The 15515-nt window shown below is 42.5% G+C and overlaps 1 protein-coding gene across 1 annotated transcript in view; it reads left to right on the forward strand.

Annotated features, from left to right (window-relative positions):
* Nucleotides 1-10043, forward strand: part of LOC119654412 (U4/U6.U5 small nuclear ribonucleoprotein 27 kDa protein) — a 32951-nt gene extending 22908 nt beyond the window's left edge. The window contains exon 3 of the mRNA XM_038059800.1: nt 7809-10043. Coding sequence (XP_037915728.1) covers nt 7809-8073 — 265 coding nt within the window. The 3' untranslated portion in view covers nt 8074-10043. The remainder of the gene's footprint in view (nt 1-7808) is intronic.
* The last annotated feature ends 5472 nt before the right edge of the window (nt 10044-15515 follow it).

Consider the following 15515-nt stretch of genomic DNA (forward strand, 5'->3'; position numbering starts at 1 on the left):
GGAGTTAATTTTGTTTCGAGATACTTGTTAAACACTAATGCCATTTTCAGGGGGAAGAGCGATTTCTTGAAGCTATCCCTGGACGTGCGTCAGAATTTGCCTGCAAAACATCTTCGCCCTCGGACTTTCACAGAAAGTTTACAAGATATGCTCAACTTCTGGTAGTATCTATGACTCTGATCGCTCCTGCGATTCCACATGCGGTTTCATTACCTCTTTAGACTTATGTGTAGATCGCCTTTTTCGAGAGATTCCTCTTTCGTTCAGTAACTTGTTCGCCTTTGGGCTCAAGAAAACTGGATGTAATAGGTTCCATAGCGTTTTCAGAGTTCGTGCTACCACTGCTTCATTCAATAGGCTGAAGCTAAGATTTTGAGTCCAGATAGCTGAGTGGTTAGGTGGTAGCTAACCTCTCTATGGCATCGCTCTTTGAGATATCTGGGTTAACTCTTTGAGTTCAGCGTCCTTTAAGTAAATCGCCTCATCTCCTTTGCCACTGCAGTATTGCTTCGTTTAATGCCAATTGTTCACGATATACCGCCTCTTAGATTTGTATCGCGCACTACCTCAGTCTGTGGCCTAAGCTTTAAAATCGCAAACTATTAAGATTGGGTTGTGGCAATTTGCTTCGGAAGCTAATCTTTCCATCATTAATGCGAATTTATCTGGTGTGAGGCTTGTCGTAGAACAGTAACTGAATATGTGAATGTCGCCTATCTTAGCTCGTGGGATTCCGTCTTCTGGGCTATTGGTCATGTTTTTGATTGATCGATTCCTGCAGGTTCATATTACCGCTTTGCCTCTTCTGTCTGATACAAAAACATCTTGTGGGCATTTCTCTAATGTTCAGATAATTTTACTTCCAAGCACCCTTTGATAGGGAAGGTCCTGGGCTGCCTGGCAATAATTTAACTTCAGCTGTAGTAACTCCGTTTGTATTATGGTCGATATTACTTTCCTGTGTTTCTTTGCATATCAGGTATTTGGGATTCCCATTACCCTCTTTGGCAATATGCCCTTCTCCGCATCTTTGGCATCACTTAGACCTATCATACCTGCATGAACAGTTTCTCGCAATGTTTCCTAATTCACGGCATTTGAACACCTCTGACCCAGCCGACGCGAATTTTGCCAACAGTAATAGCATTTTTTGCTGCCTCGATTGGAAGGCTTATTGTGGTCATTTGAGTACCACCGTATGCATTATGTAGTCTCATCATATTGGACTCAAGGGTCTAATCTAGCCCGAGATCTTGTGGTTTTGATATCTTTTGCTACGATAGTCACTCAGATATGGAACCCCACAGGTTATCCAATGTGTCATAGGTCGAATCGTTGTATCTTAAAGGCCTTGAAGATATCCGCTTTGTGGTGATCTCAACTACGAGTAAGTCCTTGCGGGTTTCCAGGCTATGCAGAATCCTTAATAATGATGATCTCTTTGAGAACGAACTCCAAAATTGAGTCTATACAGATCCTCTTGGAAGTACACAACCCGGAACAGGTCGGATGTCTTGCTTTTGGCTATGTGTCTTCCTCTTGGCAGAAGGTTAAGGTGGTCTTCATACGTAACCCTGGGAAAGATGGGATTTTTGCCGGAATGTCTGGAAAGACTGGTTGAGCGTCACAGTCGCGAGAAGGCGCTAAGGTCGCACCCACTATATAAAAACCAACATGCTTACCAACGTGGAAAGTCCTGTGAGACTGCTCTACACTCTTTAGTTTCAAAGATAGGGGTTGCAACTTTGAAAGGCGAGTACACGATGGGGGTGTTCATGGACACTGATGGGACGTTTGATTGTGCGCCCTTCCCTTCCTTGGTATTTATGAAACTTTAATTGAATGTATCTACGCTATGCTAACGCAGAGATTGCTGTGTGCTGAAGTGGATGTTGATCGCTACCAAACAACGGAAGCAACGAAAGGCTGCCGTCAAGGAGGTGTGCTATTGCCACTTCTGTGGAGTATGTTGCAGGACTCACTACTATGCGAACTGCAAAATCTGCCAATACACGCTCAAGATTTATGCGGATGACGTGGCTGCGCTAGCTGTTGGTCGAGATCTCGAAACGGTGTGTAGAAATACACAACGCGCCGTTGATTTGATTGGCATATGGTGCTTCAGGCATAGACTTTCGGTAAATCCAAATAAAACCACAACGGTATTATTTACAAAAAGGAGGAAACTCAATTAAGATGAGGGGTACAACCCTTGAACTCTCCGAAGAAGTGAAATACCTGGGAGTTATTATAGATAAGAAGCTTCTTTGGAACAAACTTGTAGAGATCAAGATGAATCGAGCTTATGAGCTGTGTAGGTGGACTTTGCCTCGACCAGGGGACTTAGACCTCAGGTAGTAATGTTTATATATATTGCCATCATTAGGCCAATGTTTGCTTATGCAGTGTAGTATGGTGGGTTAAGGTGAAAGAAAAAAGTTTTTGCTGTAAACTAGCCACACTGCAAAGAACTGTGTGTCTGGGTATCGTCGGTGCGATGAGCACGACAACAGGCGCAGCTCTGAATGCATTACTCAACTTGCAGCCCTTGGATTTGTTTATTCAGAGCACTGCAATGAGAGCAGCTCATAGACTAATTCGATTAGATCTATGGGGAAACAATGGACATGGAATGAACAGAGCATTGGAAGAGTTATTGGGAGAACTGAATCCAGTTTTCGCAATGCTTTCTGATTCTCGGATCCCAATACATTTGTTTGGTAGAAGATATGAAGTTATCTTGAAACGGAGAGAAAACTCGGACGAACCAGAAGAATCCGTGTCAGGATATACTGACGTCTTTTTCACCGATGGCTCAAAAACAAAGGAGAAGTGGGCTTTTCCCTTGGGACAATACACAACGGTCTTTCAGGCTGAAGTGTATACGATCCCAAGGGCGGCAACCTGGATGATTGAGGAGCGATTGAAGGGCAGGTGAATGGCAATCTTTAGCGATAGTCAAGCTGCATTGAGGACGTCGAGCAGTCCTTTGATTACTTCAAAAGTCGCCCAGGAATGTAGAATCGATTGAACTCTTTTTCTAAATTTAATAGGGTGAATCTACTCTACTCTACCCGGTCATTGTGGTGTAGAGAGAAATGAAATCTTGGATGCTTTAACAAAAAAGAATTCAATTTACCCCTTTCCCGGACCGGAACCACCAATTGGGGTGCCAGTAGCATTGGCTAATGCTACTATCAAAAACTGGGAACAGGATTCCCATAATGACAGGTGTCTGAGCCTTATTGCTGCTAAACACACCAAGCTTTTTCTGTCAGAACCAAACAAACATACTGCAAAGTTTATCTTGTCGAAAAGCAGGAAAACTTGCAGAAGTATTGTGGGCTTTCTGACAGCCCATAATTCACTAGCTGGGCATATATTCAGAATAGGAATTCTCCAAGATGATATGTGTCCATCCTGTTATGAGGAAGCGGAATCCACGCAACATTTTCTATATTAGTCCGCCGCTCATGGACGCATGAAACATCAGATTTTCTATGCTTCGTGCTACAAATGCAGCGGGCAGGATCACATCCACTAATGGAAATTTTGCGATACATAAACGAATTCGGGATATTCTGTTCCTTTCTTCCATCTCAAACACACATACATTTAACGCCCTGTGTCCTGGCTCACTTCTACCTCAATTGCTTTTCCCATTGATGACACGTTCTTCTTATGGAGATTGTTGGACTTACTCTACTTTGGAAGTAAATCGCCTTTCAGCGTGCATCTGATCCGACAGGGTAATCCAGTCGGATCTCGGAGGTAGCTATTTGCCCATAGCTGTGAACAGAGGCCAGGGTGGGGCCATCTCTATGCCGACGACTTGATATTGCTGTCAGGGGTGTTTCCCTCCGTTATGGGTGACATAATGGAAGGAGTGTTTGTTGTCAGGGGTGTTTCCCTTCGTTATGAGTGACATAATGGAAGGAGTGCTCCGAAAGGTGTATCTGTGGGCCGCACGATGCGGATTTGGCATAAATCCAACAAAAAGGAAACTGATGCTTTTCACCACCAAGACAAGGATATCCGAATTCCATCTCCCGGTGCTGAAAAAACAAAGATTGGTTCTTTCCTCTAATGTAAAGTATCTGGATGTAATCCTACAGCCGAAGTTAAATTGGGGATTGAACATGGAGCTGCGGGTTAAGAAGATCTGGGGCGGGGCGAAGATGGTTCTATGGATGTGGACAATCGTGATTCGGCCCATCCTAACGTATGGTGGCAGGCCCTGAGTAGAAAAAAGGAAGCGCAATAGGATTCACAGGGTCCCGTGTACGAGTGCTACCGGGGCTCTGCAGTTCTGCCCGACAGATGCTCTCAATGTATTCCCACACTTCCTCCTCCTGGACCTCCACATTCAAGTTGCTTGTAACGTGCAGAGCTGAGGAGGGCCCGGATGTTGGAAAGCGAAGCCTTATAGCCATAGTAATATCCTAGACGAAGTATCTCGGGCGTTCCCTGTGATCTATGCTACACGCAAAACCGAGCTTCATGGGGTCGGTCAGAATGGAATACCAGCGACATGTTGCAAGTTTATGACACAGTATTTTTCACCGACGTATCAAAGACGATATGTGGAGTCGTTGGTAGCCGAATCGTATGGTCTCCCAGGATTCGCCAGTGTGTCCAAACAACGAAAGTACTGGCTATAGTGGAAGCCACTCGATGACCTGGGCATGATTCGAACGCGAAGCGTGAAAGCGATTCTAACCGGAGGCTTTGTATTCAGTGACGACATCTCCAGGCTGGTGTGGCAGTGCAGGAACGCGCTGGATAGTCTGGGCGGGTCGCTCAAAGCCACCCTCATCTGGGTTCCCAGTCATAGGAACATAGGAATAAGTTGGACTGGACAGGCGAAGCTCTGCTCTTAGCAGTCCTTGAGTGGGTACAGACTACATTCGGCTGGAGAGAGCGGAACCAATTCACACTAGCAGCCACTGACTTCAGATGGCGAATGCTTATCATCTGCGCCGTCAAGAATGATTTGGCCCGCCTACAACAAGTCAAAATTGCAAGAGCTCTTGTGCCAGACGTGTGCAAACGCATACAGGATTACAGTGGTCTGCCCGGGGCAGGGAAACCCTCAAGCACTTCCTTTGCAATTGCCCAGCTAAGCCTAAAGCCAGGCTACGGACACTAGGTGAGTCACTCTTTGATGACTGCAGGAAGATCTTTGCCCCTCTCTCCCTTTACTCGTACAACAGCAGTCATGGTCTTAGGAGTTTATGGCACCAAAACGGCGAACCACAGCACTATTTAGGCTCCTCGAAGCGACCATTGATATTTGCCTGCGTATCATCAAGCGATCAGGATGAAGCATCAACAAATTATTGATACGGCCACAAATATAATTGGCCCCAGCCGCAAGAAAATTCGGAACGGTCGGTTTGACAATGAAGCCACGGACCGAAAGAATGCTGCATAACGAGTAATGTTGCATTCTCAAAGAACGCGGGCACGCACAGAGACTTATCACGAACTCCGGCGAGCGGAGAATCGACTTCACAGACGAAAAAAGGAAGCCTGGGGAGACCAACAGCTCTGTGAACTCGAAAAGTACAGGGAGAAATCGCACCACGCGCGGAAGTTTTACCAACAAGTCAGCAGGATGAAGCCTTATACACCTCAATGCTCATCCTGCCGAAACAAAGAGGGAAATCTGATTTCTGACAGAATGGGCATATCAGAGCGATGGGTTGGGTACTTTGATGAACTATTGAACAACCAGAAGATCGGCAAGTTGGAGATCCCGCTAACTGAAGACGACGGACAAATATTATCACCACCAAGTATAGGAGAAACAGTCCGTGCAATTCATCGGCTTAAAAATCATAAGTCGCCAGGAACCGAAAGAATTACAGCCGAATTGATTAAACATAAAGGCGGCCAATTGCAACAAGTGGTTCATCAACTTGTGCTCAAGGTGTGGAACAACGAATCAATGCTTGACGACTGGCAGCAATTATAGAGGTATCACGTTGCTGAGTACCATCTATACGATATTTTCCTCTATCTGACTAGGCCAGATAACCGCATACAGCCAGAACATAATTGGCCCATACCAAAGAGGCTTCATTCCAGGCAAATAAGCAACAGATCAGATTTTCTCTGTGCGGAAAGCAATGGAAAAACTGTTGGAATATGGACATCAGTTGCACCATCTTTTCACCTACTTTAAGGCCGCCTATGGCAGCATAGCCAGGGTAAAACTGTGCACGGCCATGAGAGAATTCGGCATCCCGACGAAATTAATAAAACTGACTCGGCTAACCCTGACCAATGTGCGAGGCCAGACAAAAGCGGCAGGATCCCTCTTGAGACCATTCAACATCAACAACGGTCTAAGACAAGGAGATGCCCTGTCATGCGTCCTCTTCAACCTGGCCCTGGAGAAAGTGATTCGCGATACAGACGTAAATGCGAGAGGCACCATGGTCTTCAAGTCCACCCACCGATATTGACATTATGGGAAGAACAACCCTAGATGTATAGTCTACCTTCATCCAGATCGAGTAGGCGGCGCGAAATCTCGGGCTGCACATTAATGAAAGTAAGACGAAGTACATGGTGGCAACATCAGCGTCTAAAACCAAAGGATGGACAACATCGAATCGCACTGGTCCAACGAAAACAATAAGGATAGGAAATTACAACTTTGAGACCGTTGAAATGACGCTATGACGATGAAATCCGCGGACGGTTGTTGGCAGCCAACAGAGCCTATTTCAGCTTATAGAAACTGTTCCTATATAATGATGAAATCTATGAGCGATACCACAATCGGCTGGTTGTGGATAAAATCCGGCTCAACAAATTGTGCGATGGGCGGATCACTTAATCCGTATGGATGAGGATGATCTTGCCAGTCCTCATGTATTCCTTGGAGACTTGGGTTCTTAGCAAGAAGAATTACGAACTTTTGGCCGCGTTCGAGAGAAGAATCCTTCGAAGGATTTTTGGCCCGTAGCCTACATAACGACGAAATCTATGAGCGATATCATGACCGTCAGGCTGTGGATAAAATCCGGCTCAATAGATTACGGTGGGCGGGTCACTTAATCTGTATGGATGACAATGATCCAGCCCGGAAAGTCTATAAGGGCAATATCTATGGTAGAAAAAGAAGACGAGGCAGACCCTATCTGAGATGGTGGGATGGCGTAGGTCAGGACGTCAGACAGCTATTAGGGATATCGAATTGGTGGGCCTCGGCGCAAAACCGGGGTGTCTGGAGCTGCTTATTAAAGCAGGCCTAGACCAGATACTGTTTGTTGCGCCGTTGATGATGATGATATTGAAAATCTGCAGAAAATGATTAAAAACATTAATAAGGCAGGCCTAGACCGGATACTGGTTGTTGCGCCGTTGACGATGATCATCATTAAGTCACGTGTGGATTTATGACTGCTCTATGGCCTTTTAGGCTCAGAGTTTGTTTAGGCCCTGCTCTTATGTCCGTTCCATCATATTATGTACCATTTTTTATGTTGTAATTTCGATATATAGCTCCATGAGTAAGCATTAATTAACTTAGCCCATACAATTTGAATAATGAAAAGGATTAGAAATTTGGAGATGGGAATTACCTTATGCTTCTAATTTATCTTGCATTGGGATGCTGCAAGGGAGTTATTACATATGCTCCGTTTAAAGTATGCTGATAATATCCTGTTCTTCCGCACCCCATGTGTAGTAGCTATCATAATAAGTGGCTGTCTATATATGTATTATATATGTTGACCTACATCCTCCTTAACGGTATCCCTTTTTCTTATTTATTTCTCATTTTCCCATTTCAGATCACGATCAAAAGAACGAGCACATCCATCAACATCACGCGGTAAACCTGAACGACCAGAATTCAGTGAAGCCGATTTAGAGGGCAAGACACCCGAAGAAATTGAAATGATGAAAACAATGGGCTTTTGCACATTTGACACGACGAAAAATAAAAAGGTTGAAGGTAACGATGCTGGGGAAGTTCATGTGATTTTAAAACGTAAATATCGTCAATATATGAATCGTAAGGGCGGTTTCAACCGGCCATTGGATTTCGTTGCGTAGCTCAAATCCTCATGGTTCAGGATGCGATTCAACTCACTTTTATTGGCGAACAAGTACAAAGCTGTGAAGATGTATTTTCTTTTCAATCTGTTTTTTTCGCTGCTTCACAATCACATCTCAGATGCATGCAATCTGGGCCTCAAGAAATCTGAGGACAGGTTCACGTATACATCGTTCAATTTTACGGAAAAAGGAAAGTAAATTTACAGGAAAATCAGACCCAAAGCAACCTCCACACTTCACAACAATGCAATAGAACGGTTTTCTTTATTATATACATATTATAACAAATTATTTACACAAATACCTCCACACCCACCCACACACAAATGCAATAGAATGGTTTTTATATATTTTATATATATACACACACACATCAAAACTCACACAAACTTACAATAGACCAATTAACGCAATAGCCAGGATTTTTTTGTTACAATAGTACAATATTTGTTATAATATTATTGCCTTAAAATTTTACAAGATCAACTATTAAGTTTCAGCCAAAATATACCTCACAATCAAATCTCAGACAAAAGCTAACATAAATTACAGCAAAACACAACCATAACAGGAAAATCAAACAACTTAGGATTTTCAAAAAGTAATAAAACTTAAGAAATATACCTCAGAACGTTGGCAGGATTTCTTAGCCAACGCCTGCTAAACACAACATAACATTTTGTACCCCCCACGATCGCTGCATTATCTATCGTGAAATTGCAGACCGAGTATTTTGAACTATTCAAATGCCTTTTCGTGATTGATATGAAAGATATATCGTAAACTTAGTTGATAGCTTATAAGATTTTCTACAGATAAAATTCGCATTAATATTCGAGTTACGAGTCAAAATATAAAAATAAATTATTTAGGATTTATGAAAAGGCTGAGAAGCTATTGAGGATGCAAGGAAGCTCAAAAACAATGATGCGGATGTATAAAAATCGGAAAAGTAGTTTTAAGGAGACAAATACATATTAATTTTCAAATTTATCATCTAGACTTTAAGCCATGGTTTATAGCTCGTTTCCATAATGTTCCCTGAAGCGAAGCGTTCTTTGAGAAATCGTGCGATGAGAGGCGCCCGAAGGACAAATTTAGATTGGCTAAAATTTTTTATTACCAAATTTGTTTTAAATCAAAAATTCTTGTAAATTTAACAGCCAGCAATGTTGCGTTGTAATTTGGGCTTTGTGACACGGGTTCGTGGCGGTTTTCAGAGGAACGTAACGCAATGCCTTACATAGAACATACTGTTTGCATCTTATTCACCTTTGTTATGTCGTTTGAGCTCTGACCTTTTGCAGAGTTGCTTTCACTGGAAAATTATTTCAAATTGCAGAAACCTTCGGTTGATCAAAATGATTAAATAGTCGATATTGGAATTCGAAACTTTTGTGTTGAAGTACATAAATTAAAGCTCAAATGACTATCGGATCAGGCTAAGTTAATCCAGGAAACGACCAATTATATCCACATTTATTATATAACATAATACCTCATTGTATCTTTACTTCATGTTTTTTTTCTCTACTTTTGGTCGTTATAGTATAAACCCGTTAAATTACAATAGTTACAGTTTCATGTTATGATATCCACTCAATATTATTAATTACACTTGTCTATTTCAATCATTTTCTGGTAGTCAAAAGTTGGACGAAAAATAATCGAGTTCTACTATTTATCAACTACTAAAACGCTTGGTGGATGAATATCTTCTTCGGTGTTCAGAGAAAGATGTTTTTTACTTAGTGAAAAAATACCCATTAATACCTAAAAATGTGTAGACCGTAATCACTACTCAATTATTTTTCGCCCACCGCTTCCAGTCCATATATTGTTATAAGTTCAATTAAAGGAAACATATTGCTTTCGAACTATTTCTCCATAAAGTTGTACTGACTTTGTTATCGAAGATTTGTTAAAACAATTCGAAAAAAATGAAATAAATTTGTAATGATATGACAGACGTGTTTTTTATTTGAATTTTGTGAAGAGCTACCTCGCCAGGTTTGAAGGAACTTGAAAAAAAGGCAATTGTTCAACACGATTTCAAGTAACCTTGGCTTTGTTGGCCCTCAACTATGTTTTCTAGAGCGGCCCAGTAGTATCCCCGATTTCCCGGTCCGCAGCTGTCTTCTCCGGATCCGAGCTCGAAAACCCAGTTGTCTGTGGTAACCGCCAGTTTTACAACATGCTAATTGATTTTTCTACTAACTTTTATCGAACTGGTGAAGAAAACCATCTGATTTTTAATGGTATTTCCCTATTTCTTCTACAACCTTCAACCATTGCCGATATCTCATCCCGGCTAACGTTCTACCCAAAAGCTTGGAATCTCCCCCAACACTTAATCCTAGTCATTATGAAATTATATACACTCTGTTCAACAAAAACGTGACCGCCATTATTTAGAAACAAGTCGGGAAACCGGAAGCTGGACGCTTCAAGTACGAAAGGTTTTGTGTATTTCTTAGTACGTAGCACGTAATATATGCATACATTCTGCGAGAGTATCCACTTTCGGGTGATATTGACATTCAGCCTTGAATTTTCAAAGAAGCAACAAATTTGACGTATTATAACTTTGTTAGTAATAGTGCGACTTCCACCAAACTTGGTAAGATCATAATAATAATAATAATAATAATCGTTGGCGCAACAATCCATATTGGATCAGGGACTTGAAGTGTGTTAGAGCACTTCATTCCAGATCGTAACGGTACACTAGGAGACAATGTGGTCAGCATTGCGCTCGCCCGAGATTATTACCCTGATTTGACTCAGGTACTCATTCACAGCTGAGTCGACTGGTATCCGACGTCAAATCACGATGCAAATTCCACTGCCACCAGTGAGATTTGAACCGCGACCTTCCGTATGACAGCCTAGTGCTCTAACCACTGAGCTATCCGGACAAGATCATGCTCTATATTATAGTCTACATCACTGCACAATTTCGTGGTGCTAGGATGAATTTAAGGGGGGGTTTGCAGCCAATTACTAAAAATTATAGTAATATACTATTATTAACTTTATTCGAGCAGATATCGGTATGGAAGGTATTTCGGAGCCCAGGCACCATATAGTGCCATATATAGCCTACTACTTTTTTTTAGATTTTTCGGTTGGGTAGTTTCTGAGAATGGCTCCCTTAAAGAAATGATCAATTTCAACCCCCCGCACTTCCCACCTTTCCAACAAATGTCAAAACTAAGACCGGCTTCGAAAAGTACTAACCAAGACCTTTAATTTGATACCCCACATGACTATATTTGATGAAAAAAAATGTACACCCCCCTTTTGCAGGCATGGGAACCCCGCTTAAATTCGACGTAAAAGAATGTAACTCACTATATGCTTGAGCGTTCACAGTTCCCATCTCCGATAAAAATGCGTGTGACCGACAGACAGACAAACAGTAAACCGATTTTAATAAGGTTTTGTTTTACATAAAACCTTAAAAATGCTCCACACCGCCATCTATTTTTTTTTTTGTCGTAATCTTTAACTCATTCCCTAATGCACAATATATCTTCTAGTGGTGTTTGGCGTTGTTGATAGTAGTGTTTTGTTTATTTTTACAATAAATCAGCTGCAAAATATGTAAAAAAGTTTGAAAATTTCGTTAAGAAGTGGATAAAACGATTTTTAGAGGTTGGAAACGTGAACGACTTGCCGAAGAGGGGATCAGGCCGCATAACCATTGAACAGGAAGATAGAGTGATCATACGACTCTTTCAAGATATTCTAGGCCTTTCACTACGTACTGCCAATTGAAACAGCGTAAGAAAGGAATATATATATCTTTAAATACAATCCGCAGTCGCATGCGTGAAAATGATATATCTTTTCGGTCTACTTTAAAAAAAAACCTTTGTTATCTGAACAACATGCTGAAAAACGACTCAACTGGGCAAAAGAAAATTTCGATCGAGATTGGAGCAATGTTATTTTCACAGATGGATCTTCTTTCTACTTTACCGTAAAACACCCTGTAAAAGTGCATGTTTTCAACAGTCAAGTAGGGAAGGAGCCCGTATTCAGGCGCTACGTCCTCTCCCATAGCTTACATATGGATACCAATGATAACGGACTGCGCATTATTCAGTTAGCAGTATCGCACGAAATGATTGTTGGAAGTACCTGGTATGCGCGGAAAGTGGTTCCCTCTCCAAATGGGACACTTTCAACCAAATTGACCACGTGTTGATTGAACGACGCCTCCTCTTAGAGCCACCTGAGAGTTAACACTGAAGCCATCCACAACACAGCCCTCAGCGACACCTATAAGAGGGAAATGGATGCCGCAATAACCGCAGTCAACAGATATCCTGGAGATGAAGTAACAACAAATGGTCTTCACAATCACCTGAAGAACGTTATCATAAATACGGCCGCAGACATACTTGGCCCCAGCCGCAAAAGGAGTCAGAACGGCAGGTTCGACGGTGAAGGTAAGCTAGCAACGGAATGAAAGAATGCTGCATACCGAGTAATGTTGCATTCTCAAAGAACCCGGGCACCCGCAGAGACTTATCACGAACTCCGGCGAGCAGAGAAGCAACTTCACAGACGGAAAAAGGAAGCCTGGGAGAACCAACAAGTCTGTGAACTCGAAAAGTACAGGGAACAACCGCACCAGGCGCGGAAGTTTTATCAAAAAGTCAGCAGGATGAAGCCTTACACACCTCGAGACAAAGAGGGAAATCTGATTTCCGACAGAATGAGCATATTGGAGCGATGAGTTGAGTACTTTGATGAACTACTGAACAACCAGAACATCGGCGAGTTGGAGGTCCTACCAACTGAAGACGACAGACAAATACTGCCGTGGTGGCAGCAAGTATAGAAGAAACAGTCTGTGCAATTCATCGGCTTAGAAATCATAAGTCGCCAGGAGCCGATGGAATTCCAGCCGAATTGGTTAAATATGGAGGCGACCAATTACACCAAGCGGGTCATCAACTTATGCTCAAGGTGTGCGTCAGTGAATCAATCAATGTCTGACGACTGGCAACGAGGACTTATCTGTCTCATACATACAAAGGGAGATATCATGCAGTGCAGCAATTATAGAGGTATCACGTTGCTAAGTACTATCTATAAGATATTATCCGCTACCTTGCTAGACCGGATAGCCCCAATACGCCCAGAACATCATACCAAAGAGGCTTCACTCCAGGCAAATCAGCAACAGATCAGATTTTCTCTCTACGGCAAGCGACGGAAAAATTGTTGGAATATGGGCATCAGTTGCACCATCTTTTCATCGACTTTAAAGCCACCTATGATAGCATAGCCAGGGGAAAACTGTACACGGCCATGAGAGAATTCGGTATCCCAACTAAATTGATACGACTGTCTAGGCTAACCCTGACCAATGTGCGAGGTCAGATAAAATCGGCAGGATCACACTCGAGACCATTCAATATCAACAACGTTGTTAGGCAAGGGGATGCCCTATCATGCGTCCTCTTTAACCTGGCCCTCGAGAAAGTGATTCGCGATGCCGATGTAAACGCGAGAGGCACCATCCTCTTCAAATCCACCCAACAACTGGCCTATCCTGACGATATCGATATCATGGGAAGAACAACCCGAGATGTACAGTCTAACTTCATCCAGATCGAGCAGGCGGCGTGAGATCTTGAGCTGCACATTAATGAAAGCCAGACGAAGAAGAACCAAAAGAACGAACAACATTGAATCGCACTGGTCAAACGAAAACAATGAGTATAGGAGACTACAACTTTGAGACCGTTGAAAATTTCTCCTATCTAGGGTCGAAAATTACAATCGATAACAGCTATGACGATGAAATCCGCGCACGGTTGTTGGCAGCCAACAGAGCCTATTTCAGCTTACAAAAACTGTTCCGCTCGAAACGTCTCACCATAGGATCAAAGCTCTTACTGTACAAGATAATGATCTTGCCAGTCCTCATGTATTTCGCGGAAACTTGGGTTCTTAGCAAAAAAAAAACTAGCGGACTCTTGGCCGCGTTCGAGAGAAGAACTCCGAAGAATTTTTGGCCTCCTACATGAGGATGGACCGCAACCTACATAACGATGAAATCTGTGAGCGATATCACGACCGTCTGGTTGTGGATAAAATCCGGCTCAACAGGTTGCGGTGGGCGGATCACTTAATCCGTATGGATGAGGATGATCCAGCCCGGAAAGTCTATAAGGGCAATATCTATGGTAGAAACAGAAGACAACGCAGACCCTTCCTGAGATGGAGCGATGGCGTGGGTCAGGACGCTAGACAGTTTCTAGGAATATCGAACTGGTGGATCTCGGAGCAAAACCGGCGTGTCTCGAGTTGCTTATTAAGGCAGGCCTAGACCGGATACCGGTTGTTGCGCCATTGATGATGATGATATTGAAAATCTGCCGAAAATGATTAAAAACACGCTGAGACACAAGACGAATCAACCCAAATCGAAGACATGGAAATATAAACAGACCAGCAGGAAGTTCAAAACCTCATTTACCGACTAAGCAACAGAAAATCCCCAGGCTGGGATATGGTAACAAACGAGTGCATTAAGAACGCATCGATCAATATCATAGAACTAATCACCGCAGTCATAAATACAGTGCTTCGGCTCAGAACCTACCCAAAAGCGTGGAAAAAGTCCATCATCATTCTTCAGCAAAGCTGGGAAAAAATCCAACCTTCCCACAGAACTGGAGGCCCAACAATCGGAAAAATTGTAGAAAGGATAATACGCAGCAGACTGTAGGACCAACTCACCGCGCTCAACATCATGCCAGAGGAACGATACGGATTCCAACCAGAGTATTCATGCGAGCTACAACTGGCCAACACATTCGCAAAGGGCTAAACGGTGTAATACTGTAAAATGATAAGAAAAAACATAAAACCACTCACCGGTTAAAGATGGACAACAATGTCCACAAAGAAAAGGGGAGCAAAGGTGTTTAACACCAGCTCCAGTTTGTATCATAGTTGCAAGCCCACCGAGTCAGTTTAGTTCTAGAGTTAGAACAGATTACGTCGGTTGTAAATACGCCTCGAATTGTACCACTTGAAAGAACTGTTCTATAATTAATTATGCAGTTGACTGTATAATTAAGTGTAAAATAAACGTTTATATTCAAGTTACAGAACGAGTTTTTGTTCAGTGCTACGCAATCCAATGATACGAGTCTACCCAAAGTTAGTATGTTTTATCACCACCCAGGTAAACATGCAAGTGCAGTTTCTTGTGCACCTGTTGTCGGGCATTATTTTCCCCAAATCCGTATAAACATTGTCCTTGTGCAATAACAGCACTTACCCCCCCTCCAATCATTGTTTCTCTAATTTTTACACTGGCACATGTAAATCAATTACGTAACAATATGGTGAAGATTTGCACTAATTTAATTTCTCACACTTGTAAGATGGAAAATACGTTTGAAGCAATC

This window comes from Hermetia illucens, chromosome 4 (genome assembly GCF_905115235.1).
Source record: "Hermetia illucens chromosome 4, iHerIll2.2.curated.20191125, whole genome shotgun sequence".
NCBI lineage: Eukaryota > Metazoa > Arthropoda > Insecta > Diptera > Stratiomyidae > Hermetia > Hermetia illucens.